The sequence below is a fragment of the Vidua chalybeata genome, chromosome 11, assembly GCF_026979565.1.
Source record: "Vidua chalybeata isolate OUT-0048 chromosome 11, bVidCha1 merged haplotype, whole genome shotgun sequence".
NCBI lineage: Eukaryota > Metazoa > Chordata > Aves > Passeriformes > Viduidae > Vidua > Vidua chalybeata.
The window spans coordinates 8,546,607-8,566,105 of record NC_071540.1 but is presented as its reverse complement, the minus strand read 5'-3'; the positions used below and the strand labels follow the sequence as shown (position 1 = coordinate 8,566,105).

Here is a 19,499-nt window from a genome sequence, read left to right as displayed (position 1 = left end):
GCAATCTGACAACACCTTTGGATCTTTCCAAATCATCTCAGCCACCTCTGCATGGCTCCAGTCTGTACTGTGCACACCCTGAAAGCACCATCCTGCTGGGAACATCTTGGTGCTTCATTTTGGGCAGACGCCTGGGGCTTGGCATTTTTTAAAATTAATTAATTTTATTTTATTTTTAAATGTAACTTCTGAGAATGAGAGGAGTTGCAGAGAGCCCAGAAACCTTACAATGCCAAGAGCATGAGATCTAGGTGAGTTTAAGCAAAAATAGCTCTGTAAGACTACTGCTGTTAATGAGCCATCAGAGCCTCCTGAATGTCCTTGTGGTTTGATGCCGTGGCATGCTCACATTTTCAGGTGGCTGGAAGGGGCTGCCTCAGCACCACTGTAGGACTGGCTCTTCCAGATCCCTTTATTTAACCAAAAATACAGAATTTCCTTATCTTTTACACTAAGTTTTCTGTCACAGACCACATATGTTCTCCAGAGTCTGTCTACAGTGTGCGTTTGCACATGGCTTTCTTCAATGGATTAAAAAGCTAATAATGACATATAAAATAAAGAAAATGTGTTTCTAAAAAACAAATAAAAACAAGCTGGCCATGTTGTGCACTGACAGTGTATCTGTCAACAGCCATATATGCCTGACTGAGCTACTCACAGTAAAATAGAAAGGAATTTGTTTACAAAGGTAGAAGCCAAAGTCCTCTGAGTTTAGGATCCCAGAAGAAGGTTCTGCCCATGGTGCCACTGGTGCCCCTCACAGCTCTACAGAATATGTGTGCTGGCCCTGAGCTCTCCTTCTGTGCAGAGCTCAGGGCAGCTGCTTCAGTGTTGCCTGTCCAGCTCCAGATCATATGTGAAGTGTGCAAGCTGGCTGGCCCATGTGCAGGACAAAGAACACGTGTAAAGGTGTTATGAGTTTGATACTAGGTTTTTTGCATTGTAATCCATGTTTGTATGTTAGATGAGCGCTACCAGAGTAACTTTACAGTCTGTGTTATGCAGAGCCCTTGCTCACCTGTGAGATCTCTTCCAGAAAGTCACTGGGTTGCAGTTTCTCTTCTTATTCAAGATGAAGCTGGCCAGAGGGTTTGATTTCCACCTGGACTGTGGAGTGTGAATTAAGCAAATTCTATCAACATCAGTGGGAGATGCTCTGTACATTTACTTGTGCATAATCCCACAGTACAAGAATATATGTCTGCATAATGCAGAGATGCTTAAGATATTTTCTTGTTTTCATGCAGATTCTTCTTTTTTTGACTGCTTTAAGGAATATCATGTGTTACTACTCCCTAGGATTCCTGATTTAAAATATGTCTCATAGGGGAGGTTCATTCTTTTGGCCATATTTGCACTTAATGAGCTCTGAGGGGTGTTTGTGCCATGCAAAAACAGTTACCTATCTTAGTCAGCCAGACCTTATTTAGTGACCCTTGGTTCTCTCTGTTTGCAGTGGCCTCTCATTCTGCCATCCCCAATAACTGGTTTGTGTCCCTGAGCACCTGGGGAGAAGGAGTGAAGGAGGCACCTTGGTAGGGGTGGGGGACAGGAGCCTCTCTGGGGCTGAGCTGTGACATCAGTTCAACCCTCAGATGAACAAGTAAGCTCCAGTGAAGTTGAGCTGAATGCTCATGTCAAGATAGCTGGGTAACCATCATTTTTATTTTCCAAGGAATAGCTGAGAGGTGTTTCTGGGTTTTTTGCTTGTCTGTAGGTATTTCAAAGAAATTTGGTCTTTAAGTTGATAACAATGCCTTAAGAGATTGCTTTTTAACCAGAGTCTTTTCCCTAGGGATACTGTTTCTTAATAAGAAAACAAAATTAATACATATTTAAAAGAAATGCATTTATTTGAGTAAGTGGTGCAAATTGCCCCAGCATTGTGGGGGTGCAGCATTTGGCCAGTCACTGAGTGTTAGGTGATGTACCACAAAAATAATGCTCATGGTTGATTTTCAATTGTGTTTTTAACTCTATGCCCACTGCACCATTTCCCAGATATCTATATTAATGTAATCTTTAATTAGACCATAGCTGATACTGCTGTAAAGTTTACATTGCTGGATACATACTTCCATGTTTATGCAGAATTTGCAATATCAGATAAGGCATTGCAGAGACTCAAAAGGCATTGCACCAATGCAGGGATAATAGAATATTTCTTTGCGGATGGAAATTAAAGTCTACCCTCCCACTAAAAAAAAAAAAATAAAATTGACATTTATTATGTTTTGATGCCTGAAAGAACCTTCAGTATTTCTCAGTTAAATTGTACATTTAGGTGGGGATGTATTTAGGAGTTTTATTTCTATTTCTCCTTTTACCGGTTTTTCTGCTTCCCTGATGCCATCATGGGAATGGTTTATGCCTTTCTCTTACTCTATGCATTGCTGAGTGTAGTTGACATCAACTGGCTTGTAGCCTGTCATGTTAATGATACACTATTAGAGACCATTAATCTGATGATTATTTACACAATAGATTTAAAGTCCATCACGTCAATGTGTACTTGGGAAATGGTAATGTGAAGATCAGTGATACACATCAGTGGGAGTTGGTGTTTTCAGGTGTGCTTGGCTAGCTCAGGGGGCTGCTCACCCTGCCCTGCATCCCTAGCTCAGGAACCTGCCTCTGAGGGCACAAAAATGCACCCAGCAACAAGGCAAATGCCTTTGGAGCAGTAGTTGTGGGATGCAGCTGCCACTCTGCACCCAGGCAGAGGAGGGGTTGCCCGTGGGAGGGAAGGCTTTGCCTTTGGCACCTTTGGCATCCTGGCAGCTCTGGTGGCCTCTGTGTGACCACAGTTGCCACACACTGGCACTGCAGGAGGCACGGGTGGGATGTGGTGGGGAGGGGGCACCTCACAGCTCTGGGGGCCTGCTGCTGAGGCTGGGGAATGTGCCAGGCCTGTAAAAGGAGGAAAAAAGGGCTTGACACCTATTTAAAGTAGGTTTAAAGCTTTGCATGTTTTTAAAGCATTGGCATATTCCAGTGGGATGTTTAATAAGAGTATAATGATGTTTTAATTTTAATTTTTAATTTCACAAGAAGAATAGATGCCAAGTAGATGCTAGTTATTGCTGTTTGTACTGAGCTCTTCTATGTGCTATTGTCAATAGCATGAGAGGATGAATGTGTTCCTGCTGTGTAGCAGTACAGGGAGCTGCTCCCAGGGAGGAGACCAGGAGCAATAAGGTGTATTTAGTTTTCAGCAATACAATGGCATGAGGGAGAATATTGCAGGGAATAGGCTGTGTGGCCATGGATTCAGGGCTGCCTTACTTCAGTTTCCTCAGGTATTGACATTAAACTTGAAATAACACAACTGTGAGTATTTCAAAACATTGAAATACATGACTTGATTTGAATTGTGTGGGAATGGGGTGGTGCTCTAACTAAACCCTGGTTGTTCCTAGAGGTTCATTAGTCTGGATGAAACTAATTCCATGTGTGGTTGTATGGACTCGCACACTGAAAGACAGCATTTGTTTCTTTTCCTGTATGGGTTTTGCATTTCCATTTTTGCATGGAAGCCAGTGGAGTTATTCCTTAATCAACTATTCCGAACGAGCAGTCAGACCTATCAGGCTTTAGTCCACAAAATGTTTTAATATAGGCTATTAAAAAAAAGGCATCTTCAGAGAAAGGCTGATAAAGTGTGAAGTTATTGTGGTAAAGTATTGTGTGTATTGCTATAAATTATCTTTATGTAGTTTCCCAGATTAATATCCAAATCTAAAATAAAGCTTTGCAGGCAGGTCCCTCTGGGGCTCTGCAGACAGAGATAGATGATGCACAACTCCATGAACTCCTTTGAACTTTCAGATTTTATTTTTCTTGTGAACTGAAAATTAAGTTGATGAAGCTGGGCCTGGCAGCCCCATCCCATGAGTGTGAGGCTCAGCCTTCCCCTCAGGAGCAGTGGGAGCACACAGCCTGCGGCCAGGAGCAGGGCAGGGGCTCTGGAGCAGCACAGGAACTCACAGTCGGGAGGAAACTCCCTTCAATCTCATCCCCAGTCCCTCTGGGACCATGCTTCTTTTTGATGGTCATTTTAATATTGCAGTGTACTGACATATACTGGAGGCAGTGAACTTACAAGCTACCCTATAAATAATTTGGCATCTAATTCTGCATATTTTGAGCTTGAGGCCCCCTAAGATGATGAAAGAGTTTAAAGCCCGTTGTGTGGTCAGGCTAATTTAGCATGGAAAAGAATACCTTTTTGAGCCTGAAAAAGTACATCACAAGTAACCCTGGACTTTGCTACCAGGAATCCATAGGAACTTCTTCTAGCACCAGCAAATCCTGTGGCTCCTGTCTCCTAATATAGCCCCTGATTTCCTGAATCCCATTTCCCCAGAGAGTCTCCCCACCTGAAGAAGAGCAATTGCCCTTTGTGCTGATAAACCCTTGTCTAAGCTGCCCATCCTTTGGAAAACTATGATAAACAGACCTGATTTTAATGAGTCTTATCCATAGGCAAATATAAGAAAAAACCAACAAAATTACATACAAATGCATGTTGGGAACTCTGTATTTTTGCTGGTATTCCTTACATAGTTTCTAGAAAAATCCAAGCCCCCATGTTATCATTTTTCATTAAAGTGATGTTTCTAACCACAGTGGACAGCTCTCATATCCCTTGAAAACTTATAATAGTAAAATTGTCATAAGGATGAAGCAGAAATGCAAGATTTTATTAAACAATCTTCAGCTCATAAAAGACATCAGTGTTGTGCCATTCTAGATCATATAAATATATTTCAAAGCAGTATCATATTTCAGCAGAGAGATAAAGCACAAAAGAATATGATTAGTGGATACCAACATAAAATATTAAACCATCCAAGAAGGGGTGTAGGTGTATGTTTATCCACACAGGCAAGTTGGGGGCTGAGAGCAAGGCAAGATTTTGGCAATATATCAGTGGAGTCATGAGCACAGATATCCATGGCAATTTGTGTGTGTGTGTTGTGCAGTGGCAGGGGGGTTTGGCATGGTTTCTCACAGCGCAGAGCTGGGTGTTTCCACCACTGAAACCGCTGAGGGAGCATGATGGGTGTCTTTAGTCTGGCAGAGTCGTCAAAGGGAGACAAGAGCTCTACCTGGATAAATAAATAAGTATAAATAGTTTTCTTTCTGATATGTGACCAGATTATTTTCCAGTTGATTTCCAGCCAAGGTCCCAAGGGGGCCACAGATCAAAAAAAGATAAGGGTCAGTTACAAGGTTGAGCTCATTCGGTGTTGCCATAGTAACTGACCTCCAGCATCCCTGGGAGGACGGCACCCAGCTCCCCAGGTGACATTTCTGTTGCCACGCCATCAATCCGCTGCCTTTCACCGCCCAGGCTGCCTAATGGCCGTGCTGCAGCACGCCTCGGTGCCGCTGGCCCGTGCCGGGCTGGAGCACAGGATCTCCTTGGCCTGATGCTGCCCGCCAGCAAGGGAAGGGCTCAGCCACACCCTCTGGGATTAATTACAAAAATGCAGTGGAGCAGTGTGGCCCAAATGGTTTCTGTAGCAGGTTGTGGGTTTAGGCAGCAATGGCGAGGAGGAAATGTCGACCGTGCAGCAGACATCATCTTCGTCCAATGTGACCATCTGCAAATTTGCCATCCCCTTGGAGCAGTTGCAGTGTGTCCTCAGACCTTGGTTTTACTTCCATCCTTGGATTGTTTTTAATGAAAACCAGTGGTGGAGTGGTGCAAAACAGATGAGAGATCAAAGTGGCTCTCTGCAGGCTTTGTGTTTGAGGGGGTGTCCATCGCTGCTATCCTACCCTGGTTCCAGCCCCTTGCTCCTTCACAGCCATATGGAAAAAATTGCTGGGGAAGCTCCTTTTCTTACATTATAAATTTTTCCCTTTGATTTCTTATTTATTGGGAAATGAATTGCATAAACAGAATAGTTCCATGCAGTTTTCATTTTATTTCCCTGTGTTCATTCCAATTTCTATTTATTTCTACCATAATTAGAGCACACGGCCCATTTAATTCTACCAGATTTATGATGTAATGGACAGGCGAAGGTTCTCTGTGAACACAGTATATTAATGCTTTGTTACAGTGAATCACAGTATTTCAAAGTTCACTAAAAGCACGGTTAACTCATGGATGTGAACATCTAAGTACAGGGAAGAAATTCCCTTTTATTGGCTTAATTTGCTACAGTAGAGTAGAAATATACTGGTCTGGAAAGCTATAGTGTGGGATGTACATGTTGTTGTCAGCAATGAGCATCAGATTGTCTGACATGATCTCTCAAATTAAGACTATTGCAGTTATTCCATAAGGGAAAATTTTTGCTTTATTAAATTGAGTAGACGAGGGAAGTTTTAACAAACAATAAAGACAATGCCATCTTGATTTTTGGTATTGAAATCATCTACTTGTTGTCGGTATACTGTGTCCGTACACGACAGTGTTAACATGTATTTTCACATTGCCATTAATATAGTTATAATTAGAAATGCAGCTGATACAGTAAATGGGTTTAATACAGCATTATTAATTATACTGCATCCTCGCCAGGAGGCTGCTGGTGTCGGTTCTCTTAGAGGCTTAGAGACTCATTGTAATATGTATTAAATGCACATTGCTGCAGCAGAAATAGCTTTATGGAGAAGCATATTCCCACTCTGAAATGGGCAGGATGGCAGTGTAAGTGCTACTAAACACCCTATCAACATATTTAAAACTATCCTGCAAAGGCACCCGGACTTGGCAACAATGAGTGACGTGCTCCGCCACCGCGGTTCAGCTGGGTCTGCGCAGCCCACTAATCCTCACTAACAGGCAGTAAATTATGTACCTCCAAATTTATACAAATGCCTGCCTTTGACATCAGCGGGCACCACCCAGGTTTCACCTTCAGGATTCAGATAATCAGCTCTCATTCCTACTGGCTTCCCTCAAGACCAGTATGGAAATAAGTATGTGTCTGCCAGGGATCAAATGCTTTTGGAGACAAAAGTAGGTACTGAAAACATTACAGGATACTATCATCTCCCCATGATACTTTTACACAAAGCGCTCTGTTCCTCTTTTGGCCTGACATAGTTTCAGCCTGACAGAATCCAGCAGGCCTGCTTGTTTTAAACAAGAGCACATCCTATTATTTTTTTGAGAAATCAAGTGTAAAATTAATGCTTATTATTTTGAGCTCAGGAAAAAAAGGCAAGAAACCCAAGATTCTTGTTTGCTGTGCATTGCTTGTTTAGTCCTGTAATCATCTGATCCCTCCACAGATACACTTATGAAGAAATGGGAGAAGATCTGGCATAACAAACTGTAAAAATCTGCATTTTATTTTACAAATGAGAGGGGCTGCATAATTCACTTGAGTTATGTAGGTCTCTCATAGATGCTTGTCATGCTAGAACAAAAAAGGCGAATAAGAATGAGGGAAATGATGATATGTTTGCTGTTGCTAGTGCCCAGCACCACACATTTGACTGTCACACCACATTGTCAGAAAGCCTCCTTGCATGTACCTAGATGATCTTATATAATTCAAGGAAGTTATTCTCCAAAGGTGACTGAGTATCTCTATACATGTACTGTGTTTCTGTGTAAAATAATATGCTGTAAAATGCCATAGAGGAGAGAGTGATTATAGCACCAATTCTATCTATATCTTTGGGCATTTTCATATTTTGAATACACATGCATGAAAAGAGAAACGTTTGTCATGCTAACCATGGTACTTTTTCCCTCTTTTTTTCTTTCTGGATGGTTTTATAGACACAAGAAATACATAATGGACTCCTGTGGGAGTGGAATAAAAACCCCCACCGGTGAGGAGAAGGCCTTATAATTCAGAAGTGGATTTGCAAATCAAAAGGTCTTGCCTCGAGTGGGATAAATTTCCAGATCTGCAGGAACCCATTATGTTTTATTATTTTTCATTCTAGTTTTAGTTTGTTTGTTATGGGTTTAACTATTTAAAATACTGCAGGGATCAGCCAAGAAAATACACAATCTCTGTTACCTAATTAAACATACCAAGCTTGTAAGAATATTCTTTAACTGAAATGCTGAGCATTGTTTGTTTTTGGTTTTTTGTGGTTTTTTTTTTTTTTTTTAAGTTTTACTCAAATTATAGATATTTAGGCTGGGAAAGGAGCAGCAGTCTAGTCATCAATATGTGTCTATCTGTATTTATGAACACATGTGCTCACACAGGACCATAGGCTGTACATGAATCACTGTTTTCCAAATACCCAGTATGTAGAAGGTAGAAAATTAATGTCAAACATGATTTCTCTGATTTATTTGTAGAAGGCATTTGTTCCATTCCCCCCAGTTCCTCCTTTGTCCTCTGCGGGTTTATTGCAGCATTTGGTCGCTGTACACAGCGGTGTGGCTGGGCATGCTCAGCATGAGGCTCATGTCCCTTCCCCATCTCTTCTCCCCTCTGGAGCAGGTTGCAAAATTCACACAAAGCCAGAACTTTTCAGGCAAGGGCCTGATGGGAGAATCCAGCCTTAGGCCACAGTGAGGGGAGAGGGCCTGGTTTGGAAACCTACACACTAGAGAGGGCAACACGGAGCCTGTGCGAGCAGAGCATTGCAAACCTCGTCGCGTCCTAGAAACATCCCAGTCCCTGCTTGTGGCTCCCAAGGGAATTCATAGAGCTGCTGCCACGGAGCTACCAGCCCTTTCATCTTTCTGTTCCTGGCTCTTCCCTTTTCTCTTTTTATCTCCTTCCCAACCCACCTGTTTACTTGTCCCCACGCTGCCTCCCCATTCCCCAGGCAGCTCTGGTGCAGCACTCACCGTGGGCACACACTGCCACAGGGTTCCAGAGGCAGCACGGGCAGCTCTCCACTGTCCAAGCCTTGTACAGGGGCCTTGGGATCCTTAGAGTACCAAAGGCTTCACAGCAAGCAATACTTTCCTTCTGTTTAGCCCCTTTAAAAATAGAAAAAGCTAATTTGAAGCAACTGTAAGTAAAGACCATGCTTCTGAGGGCTCACATTATTCGTAAGAGCCAAATGTACTTGGCAGGAATTAGTTCATGGGGTAATGTAGTCATTTCTTAGCAATCTTGGAACCAAAAATTAATAGTCATTGATATTTGAGGATGTAAAAATAAAGATGAGTTTAGAAGAAAAGAAAGAATTTATTTAGTTTTTAAAATATGTTTTCATGAGAAGTTCATGTGCTGCCACAGTGAAGGAAAGACACATTTTCAGGGAGTTATTTGCAGAAACCAACCACAGTATAAAAACCTTTTAGGTAGTTTCTGATTTTTATAAACCGTATGCTATGTTTTCTAAAATTCTGCAACTCCCTCCCTCCCTTCAAGAAAACCAAAGCATTGTTTAGTTTTATGTGTGAAAATTGCTTTAATATGACTTCAGTACCTCAATAAAAAAAAGCTCAACTGCACCCCCAGAACAGCAAACTTCAGTAAATAGAGAAGTATATCATCTTGCAAAAGTGGTAGACTTGAACCAAGAGTAATAATTATTGCTATTTCACTGAATTCAGTTAGAATATAGAGGCATCTAAAATGGGCCCTGTGTATTCAATACTTAAGATACATGACAAGGAAATTCTGCCATCAGATGACATTTAAATACCTTCAGTGGTCTCTCTACACCTTGTAAAAAGCCAAGAAATACAAAAAAATTTACACTGACACTCTGCTTTCAGCTCCTGCTATTCTCCAACAGTTCCTTCCTCTCCTGTATGTTTGCAGTGTGCTCTGAGGTGAAGACATCACTTCACCCTCTGTCAGCACTGGTGGCTGAACTCACACTATTAAAGTACTTTTAAATGCTGTTTGACTCTTTAATCCTCTGCACCCAGAGCAGGGCTGCTCTCCCTTTGTGGCAGGGTTGTTGGGAGCCCGGGAGCCCCGCGTGGGTTCCCGGTGGATGGAGCCCTGCAGCCGGGATGTGGGGGCTGCACCCCTGAGCGCCAGCAGCTCCTCCTGCTCTGGGGCTGGGGGTCCTGGGGGCCCTGTGTGCCGGCACAGGCGTTCCCCGCCGGCTGCTGCTGCCTCCCCGACGCTAATCTGCTGTGTCACTAACAAGTTGTATCATTTGAACCTTGCAGAGGAAGGCATCAATCATGAGTGCAAGCTGTGTAACCAGATGTTTGACTCTCCGGCAAAGCTCCTGTGTCACCTGATTGAGCACAGCTTTGAGGGGATGGGAGGCACATTCAAATGCCCTGTTTGTTTCACAGGTAAGACAGGGAGGCCAAGACAAGCCTCAGCGTGCATGGCTAGATCCAGAAATGACACTCGGGGGATTTGTAAAATACTGTATTCCTTTCCCTGGGAAAAAGAAATACTGTGCTTGGAAATGTTCAAATATCCTCTGTCTGAAGCTGGGGCTCGCTCTGCCGAGCAGCTCTGTGGTGTTTGACACCGAGCAGCACTGCCACATGCAGGAGACTCTGCATGGCCCCCACATCTCCAAACATTTACATTTTGCCTTGTGGCTCAAAGGTGCTATGTGTTTCCAAGTGCAGGACTTGCAAAGGATGGACCTGCTCTTGCAAGCCCTTATCCACCTGAGCAAGGACTATTTAAAGGCCAGGTGGTTCATGGTCTGCTTACAGTGCTGAATAAAGGGGAGTAAAGGTTTGATAAGAGCAAATTGTACAACTCTATGGTTTTGCCAGCTGCTCTCTCAGAGGTTTTTTTTAAACCCAGTTTTCGTACAGTGGCACATTTCTAACTCCTGTCTGAGAGCCTACTAGGTATTCCTTCTCTGTAGATCATTTAAGCTGTCTCATCAGTGCAAATGATCATGGGTGATTCTTGCTTTTCCAGGATCTGCAGGGTGCATGCTAAAGGCTGCCTTTTATACTCTCTTCACACAGTAGTTAACATCTGCATTTCCAATCTGTTTGAGCGATAAGGATTGTGTAGGTGTCACTGTGAGCCTGTTGTCAGTAAAGGGGCATGGCAGCACCTGCTATTCCTTTAACTTTGGTGGGAATAAGGTGAACCTACATTCTTTAGGGTTTGGCCCACCATTTGAGAAACTGGTTTTTGTGTGAGCTTGGAGTTAATAGATCCTTTCTGAAATGTGCTGTAAAAAATTTTGGATGCATTTGTTAAATTCTGCTGAGGAAGCCATTTTCACATACAGATGACCATTCATGTAAAGTGAGACAAAAATTAAATCAGATATAGATGTATTTTTTAACCAGCTAAAGCTATGGTTCTGTACTTCAAAATACACTTCAAAATTTCCCTCAGTAAAGTCAGAATAATTGTCAATCCAGAATCATAATGCAGATGCTATGATATTTGTGATGTTGAACAATAATCTTTTTCTTTTATACTGAATGGACAACCTATTTAAAAGACCTAAAAATTGTGGCAAGCCTGCCGTTTCAAATTCACATTTCTGCCAGAAAGGCTGTTCTGGGCCACGTGTCTTCCAGACCAGCCATCAAGGCTTCTCCTGGCCCAGTTGTCCTGCATTAAAAATGTATCTGATGCACCTGCCATGGGCCCAGGGCTCCCCACGGGAGCAGTGACGTCCTCTCTTTGGTCTGATGGCTGAGATCTTCCAGTTACCTGTGGACAGTGTTAGCTTTATGTGAAATATCAAAAATCCATACAGGATGTAAAGTCTGTTAGAAGTAAGCTGACTGTCAGCCTGGAGACTCTAAATTGACTACTTGTAAGGAAATTCTGCTGAACCAAGTGTATCAGCACTTCTCTGGCAGATATCCTTGGACCTTTTACAGTTGCAGAGACTCTGAAGTGCAGTTTGAGACAAGGTGCCTTATACGAAGCAATCTTAACTAACTGTACTGTGTTGTTTCAGTTTTTGTACAGGCAAACAAACTGCAGCAGCACATCTTTGCAGTGCACGGGCAGGAAGACAAAATTTATGACTGTTCCCAGTGCCCACAGAAGTTCTTCTTTCAAACAGAGCTTCAGGTATGTTTACAACAGGAGTAAAAACAAAGCTAAAGCTGTTGATTTCTCTGTGCAACTGTCACCCTTGTGCAGCATTTAGAAAAGGTGCCTAACCTTGGTATGGTCTCTTCTGCCCTTAAACAGTCTCTCAGTCTCCTTCTGCCTCCCTGGGTGCCTGGAGGAGAAAAAGGTCTCTGAGCATGGCTGGAATAAATAAATAAATAAGACAAGACAGATATCATGATTTATGAGTATTTCTCTTGACAGTAGTGTTGCTACATCCTTACATGTCTACGTCAAACACCTTGTAAATAATTTCTTTTCCTCCATTAATAATTTAGGGACTGATTAACATACAAAGACTAAGCAAATGGTAGCTGCCCCATCCCCTTCCCTGCTGCTAAATCATAAGTAAAGGAATTTTCCCTGCTGAGGTATGAGAAAGCGTGGGTGGGTGCAGTTCAACATGATGCTCGGGCAGAGGCTCCTCCCAGGCAGCAGCACCTTGCCAGCTGTGGCTCTGCACACCAGGCCTCGCTTTCCCTGCCAGCACTGGGGGCTGCAGCCACAGCAGTTGTAGCCTCCACAGAGCCAGTGCTTGGCTCACACCCATTCCCAAATGCTTCTGCAGGGGCTGGACCCTGACCTGGCCTGCTGCAGGCACGGTTGGAGCCCTGGCCCCAGAGACCTCCTTGGAGGAGGGAGGCTGGGGGTTAAACCCCACCAACAGCCTTGGTGCTGAACCCACACAGGCACTGAACCTCCATGTGTGTGTGCATGGCTCCTCTTGGGCAGTGGAGCCCAGAGCCTGCCCTGGCAAGGAGCTCGTGGGTAGGTGCCCTCCCTGGCTGGCCTCCTCACACCTATCTCACCTGTGCAGCATGGCCACCAAAATCACCCCTCCCATCCCCTGGGAAAGGCAGTCTTTTTGTTGAATGGTACCATATGCCTCATTTAAATGTATTAGCTTTATAAACCACAATTTACTTAAAGTTTGGAGGGTTTTTATTTATCTTGCTGAATTCCCAAGCTGCTGCCTCTTGTGTTGTGCTGTCATGCTGTGGAAGGATGGCTGATCTTTTCACTTTGTTGATTTTATATTTTTTTTCTCCCAGGGGACCCTGCCTTTCTCTTGTTCTAGCGACCTGATTTGCATAAGTGTACAAAAGTTTTAACTATACCTTGTTAATATTTTAATAAAGTCAGCAGATTTTGGGATTGTGTGTTCTCACTATGAACGTTTTATGAAGGCAGCAGTGGCTTGCAAAGACAGCTTTGATTTTTCCTCCCATATCTCCCTAAAAGTGGTGTTTGGTCAAAATGCCAGCACAATTAAAATGGGAACACTGCCTTCCTAGGCCACTGCATTAACCTTTAGAATCAGATGATCAAATAAAGAGAACCTGGTTAAATTATAGTCTAAGCAGCCTGTTTTTTGCAATTACAGATTTTAATTACATAGTGTTTCAATTCTGAAGTTTTGTGCATTGCACAATTGCTGCAAATGTCAGCCTTAATCATATAAATTAGGATTGTAATTTTTTCAGGTTTTATGCAGCATTTTTCTGCACTCAAATTTTTTTCTGCTTATAATAATTCATAATAATTACATTGGTAGTTTTGAATGATGTTGGCTGAATGAAAATGCAATACTTAGCTGCACAGTTTTAGTCTTTACTTCAGTAGCGACTCAGAAATGTGTGTTTACTTTGTGCCAGGGAATTTACTAATGCAAATATTGGAGCCAAGGAGGACACAAAATATGTGTATAAATCAGTTAGAAATGTGTAAGACTTTTGAACAAGTCTGCCTTGGCATGATTATCTCATTAGTTTCTGGTGTGTAAACTGCCTGCTCTAAATTCCTCAGCTGTTGGTTATATTTTTGTTGAGTAATGAAGATTTAGTATTATTTTAGTGAACCATTTGTTCAACTGCTACTTAGGGTTAAATCTGCATAAACCTTTCTGTGTCTTTAACTGTGCAATTATCTTATGTGGGCAAATCAGCCTCCATCAAGGGGTTCTGCTTGATGAATTTGACTGTTCAGTTCTGAACTTGCTTTCCTACTGGCATGAAATAACTGGTATCAAAACCTGAACCTACGCACTGTTTTCCTTCTTTGTATTTTCAAGTGAAACCACAGAAAATACGTTTTAAAAAATTGAGCATTCAACTATTTCAAGAAGAAATTCAGAGTGGGGCGCTTGTAGAAAAGCAGGAAAAACAAGGAAGGTGGGGAAATGACCGGCAGCAAAGGGAAAGGGTAACTTTTAGAGATGTCACGGACTGGCATGAGCTAGCCCTGCTGATTTTTGATCATTTTTTTAAAACAATGTGTGTGCCATGTGATGAGAAATTGTAAATGCTCCTGTAAATGTACCTCTAGTGGCTGGTGCAGATACTGCTTTGGTAGCTTAATGCTCTGGAAGTGATCAAACCCTCTGTGCTGCTGAGCTAGTAGTTGTATTTTAATATAGGTTTTTGCTTTGAAATTCACACCATCTGATGGAGTTGTAAGACCAAGGCTTAGGAACACGCCGAGGAACTGAACTTGCTTTATAAACGGTGGGAATTTTGGTGAGAATCTGGAGCAATGAGTCAGTGACGTTACTTTAATGATATTGCCACAAGAAAAGAAAACAGAATGCTACTTAACTGCTTACATTATCTCACTGGAAATAAGGAAAGAAAACATGGGAAGGTTAAGTATGAAACACAAAGGAAAGAGTATGTGTGATAACCCCACACACCCTTAGGGCAAAAGAGGAAAGGCTGGCAGCTCTGTGTTTTTCACATCCTCACTTAGTACAATTGACAGCTATGAATATCATGAAATTCTCCTGGAAAAAGGGTGAATTTATAGCTCATATATAAAACACCAAGGCTATGGCATTTCATTCATTACTGAAACATGCTCACTGAAACAAGTGTAGAGGTGGAGGATTGGGGTTTCCTCACATGTAGAGCAGAAGGAGCCCTTTCAGACAGATCCCCATCTGCAGGGGCTGTGCTGGGAGCTGCTGGTCCAGCTCCTCAGAGGCAGCTGGAGCCATGGGCACTTGGATGTGGCAGATGAGCTTGCTCTTTGACAAGTGAAGTTTTGATCTTTGCTGTTTAAAACGTAGCAGGGAACCCTGCCAGCCCCAAAGATGGGTCAGAAATGATGACACATAATGGGTGCTGAGAGTTTTATTTGTGGTGTGATTCACAGCAAGGAGAGATCCCTTCTCAGGTGTTTGCATCGAGAATTGTACTAAGCAAATTGTGACTGAGCAGTGGTTTTCAGAGAAAACTTGAGAAGGATTTTTGTGTGTACTCTTTTGCCACACTGCTTTTCCAAGGAGCCATCACATAACCGGTGAAGTATTTGTATTTAAAGGATTAATTCCTGCTGTTTGCTTGTGTACTGTTAATCACACTGTTTCCTCCTAAATGATTACAATTGATGAAAACTAAGGCAAGGGATGTAATAAACAATGCGCAAATAATCCAGGTACCAAGGGAGCAGGGTACCTGCCAGGTCTTTCCTAGCACAGGTGTTCAGGTGTTTTATTGCCTGATATGAATAAAGGGCTTTCTTCTCTGCTCAGATTTGGAGATATGTCAAACCACTAAATTAAGAGAGCTTCACTGGAGGAATGTGCTGTCATTTGAAATGCCCAGTTTTTTAAAGGTACACATATCAAAAGGAGCTACTATGGCTCATTGGCTAGCACTGTGTTCTGTCTCCCCTCTCATTTTATTTTATGTGAAAAGCTAGCAATTTTCATATATCCATAAACAGGAATGAGCTGCTGCACAGAAATTGCACTCATTATATTAATAATGATTTACCATGAATGTCCTCCAGGGGCTTGATTTGGTCCACATCAAAGTCCTTGGGATTTTTTTCTGCTGATTACAGCAGATCAAGCCCTAAGCAGGTTTTCTCTTTTTAAGTCTGCTTTTAATGTCAGCTTGATGTTAGATGCGCCACACCAGATGACAGGGCTGTGAGGATATAGAGGACTGTGACCTGCCCAGGTGAGGGGGCACCACAGCGAGCTGCCCTATGGTCTGATGTGACCCAGTGGGGGGCACAGAGGACCTGCTCATGCCAGTGGTCCTTGGGGCCATCTGGGTACAGCAGTGTCCCTGAAGCACGGAGGGGAGCGAGAGCCTCTTGGCTTGGCTGTGAGCCACCCGCCCACAGGCGAGCCTGCAGGGCTGTGTCCAAGGGCTCACCTCACCACCAGTGGAGCACTGAAAAAAGACTTCAGCAATTTTAAGTCTGTACCCAGCCATATCTCCAGCTCCTATTTGAAAAATGAGCTTTACCTACTTTCTGGGGGTGTAAGAAAGCTTACTTAAGTAGGAGTGAAATTTTTCTTCCAACCAGCCCTGTGTGCTTGCAGCAGTGCAGTATCTCAGTGTTTCTGGGCTCCAGTGTCCATTCAGGCAGTGAAAGAAAGGCAATTCCATGGTATCTTGAGGAAGTTGCAGAAAATGTTTCTCCTTGAGAGTGTGTGGATGGCAGGACAAATGGGACCTGAAATGTGGCTCTATCTCAAGACAGAGTTTTCACTTGATATAACTTTTGCTGTATTTCAGGACTTAGTGTGGCTTAGATGGCAAACACCAAGAGCTTCTTTCTGAAAACATACCACAAGCTCTTTCTAAATTTCACACAAAGCACATACAAAATCATGTGTAGAATTAATTTTCTGCAAGCAACATCCTTTTTTTTTTCTTTTAAAACAGATTTTTTATCTTTGCATTTTGTGTTTTGATAGGCTTTTAAGAACCTGTTAGCTATTTTTCCTTCTTTTGTACTTTTATTTTTTTATTTTTAAAATTTTTAAAATGTCATTCCTTCTTTAAAATTGTGAAAATGACTAGTCAGTTATCCTAGCAGATTTGGCTAGCATTTCTTAAAAAAAAAAGTTGCTATGGTGCTTGGAGTATTGTTAAATTTTAATTATTAGTAGTTACAAAGCTAATAAATTACAAGACTACCAAAATCTATTTCAGCCATATTGCTGTGTTTCATTCAGACGCAGTCAGATAATTATAACTAACAATAATTAAAAATTAAAAGTGCTGTAGGCACATACCCATCATGTTGAGTCTGCCTGCCTGAATGTTCTTTATGGACTGCAAAACCACAAGTTTTATCTATGATCTATTTTCACAGTAGGGAAGAGTTTTTACCTATAAGCTCTCTGGTTTTCAGTGTGTTTGTTTAAATTCAGAGGAGGAGGAGGAATATGTGGCTGTTTGAAAATTTAGAGTTAGGGAGAGGCTCTGATAAGGACCAAAGCTAAGAAACTCCATTGTAGACTACGTGGGGCTGGGTCTGCAGCAGCTGGGGTTCCATGCAGGGGATGCTGGAGGTTTCCTGGGCCTGGCATCCACAGAGGTTAATGTAAGAGCAAGGGCTGCTCATGCTCACGCACCCGTGTGGTTTGTAGGCAGCACCTTGTTGCCTTGCACACGGGCAGGCAGGGGGTGTTTGCTGGGGCTGTGGGAGCAGTAACGGAGTCCAGACCGCGTGGCCTCTTTGTGTGGCCACCTCTGCTGCAACAAAGGAGGGTGCAGAAATCTTGAATTGCCCTGTTTGTGGTGTAGTGCCAGGGTGTAGTGTTTAAATTTGGAAGGATGGTTCTGATCAATATATTGCTGCATCTTCATCCTGTCTGAGGTCTCTTCAGTGAGAGGCACAAAGATCTCTCACCTGAGATGAAGATGTGTCTGGCACTGGAGCAGCATGGCCTGTAACAAAAACCCCTCCTTCATTTCTTAAACATTAGGGCCATTCTGTGGCTGGCCCTGGCTAACAAAGTGCACACAACTTCACATTAACATGTGCAGAAAACCCAGCAGCCGTGCAAAGTGGAGGAAAAAAAGAAGGGAGCCAGGTGAAAGGCATCGTTTTAGTCATTAATGCACTTAAGCGCACCCAAGTGTCAACATGTGTGATCAAGTGTAAGGAGGCATGTCGTTCCAATGTGGCAGTGCTGGCACACAGACGGGGCTTCCTCCAGCAGAGATGGCACTTGGATCTGCTGCTCAGGCTGCCCAGCTAAACCCGTCGTTGCCTGTCATCTATGCCCTAGGGCAAGGGTCCAACCAACTTTTGCGCAGGCACCATGCCATCCCAACAGATGGGCAGGAGTGTAAGCCGCCAAGAGACAATGTATATGCATCAATTGTGTTTATTGAAAGCACAATTCCTGGCTGGAAATGTTCAAATGTCTATTTATTTTGCAATAAGATGCCTTTAGTTAATGGGTAGGGAAATGCAGCTTAGCTTTGAATTAATTACTTTATATACCTTACAAAATATAATGCAGACATAAAAGTGTAAGATGTGCTGATTATGGGGAGATCTGTTAAAGGTCTGTCGTGACACAGAGTCCCCCCTTAAACTGACTCAGTGTGCCAAGGTGCTACTTGTCTCTAAGTACCAGAGACCAAATTTTGTAGGTGCTGCACATAATTGTACACATCTCTGGCTCAACACACAGTGATATGCAAGAAGCCAGCCTTTTACACTGGCAGGTTTTCCTTTGCACACAGGTGTATAAGCTCACCTCCCCTCTTAGTGGTAGAAAACACTTTTACTTTTTGGGCAATGAGGGTGATACATTATCCAGACCAAAGCTAGACTAGTTTACACATTTCACTGAAAAGGTTTGTTTTCCATGTGACTAAAAGAGAGGAAAATCATATAATATGCTTTTATATTTGACAGCATTGTTGCCCACCAGAAAGGGTAAATTATGGAAGCATCCAGAGAGGAGTCTGTATGCACACATTAAAGGGTGTTCCCTTCCCCTACTTGTTAGCTTTATTCAATTAAGACTTGTTAGTGTTCTTGAAAGATATGCTTTGAAGACCCTTCTGAATATACAATTTGGTATTCATAAGGATCCAGGCATACTATATGTAAATAAATAAAGCAGGAATGTTGTACTTCCAGATACATTAATGCATTCCCCTCCTCATGGAAGCAGAGCACACGGGCTGTGTTAACCATCCATCCTGACCAAAAGGAGGAAGCACAGGAGAAGAAATGAGAAATGGATTTTCTTTCAGAAAGACCAGATTGCACTCTCTGGTCTGGCAATAACAATTACTAATGACATTTAGAGAGAAATTAAGGATGAGAAATGCAAGTTGGCATTTCAGCAGTGCCAGTCAGTAACATTGCATCAGAGCTCACAGGAGACATGAGAAAAAGTTTAGGGATGGAAAATTAATTTTGTTATGTCAACAATTAACAAATACCTTTTCTTCATTCTTTACCACACTTATCACAGATTACCACTGTGATAGTATTTAGCAGCTCCTCAGGTGAATGAAAATTTCAGCACTTTGAAATCCTTAATTCTAGAGTCAAAAGCACACGTTTATGTTTTGCTGTGTTTTGTTGACCAATGAATGATATAAAGAGGTTCAGACTGAGCAGGAAGGGAGAGCATGAGCTCTTGGATGTGTCTAGCAAGAAAATTCTGTGGATTTTCTCTGCAGATCTCTGTGGTTCTTATAACCATGAATGAATGAAGTTTACCAACACATTTTCTGAGGTTTTTGTTTTGTTTTGTTTTTGCTT

General features: G+C 42.5%; 1 protein-coding gene across 3 annotated transcripts in view; it reads left to right on the top strand.

Moving 5' to 3' along the window:
* ZNF423 (zinc finger protein 423) overlaps window positions 1–19,499 on the top strand; it is a 226,139-nt gene that overhangs the window by 192,624 nt on the left and 14,016 nt on the right. For all 3 annotated transcript variants that reach the window (XM_053953064.1, XM_053953063.1, XM_053953066.1), the window contains 2 exons: window positions 10,076–10,207; window positions 11,809–11,924. In XM_053953064.1, coding sequence (XP_053809039.1) covers window positions 10,076–10,207; window positions 11,809–11,924 — 248 coding nt within the window. The remainder of the gene's footprint in view (window positions 1–10,075; window positions 10,208–11,808; window positions 11,925–19,499) is intronic.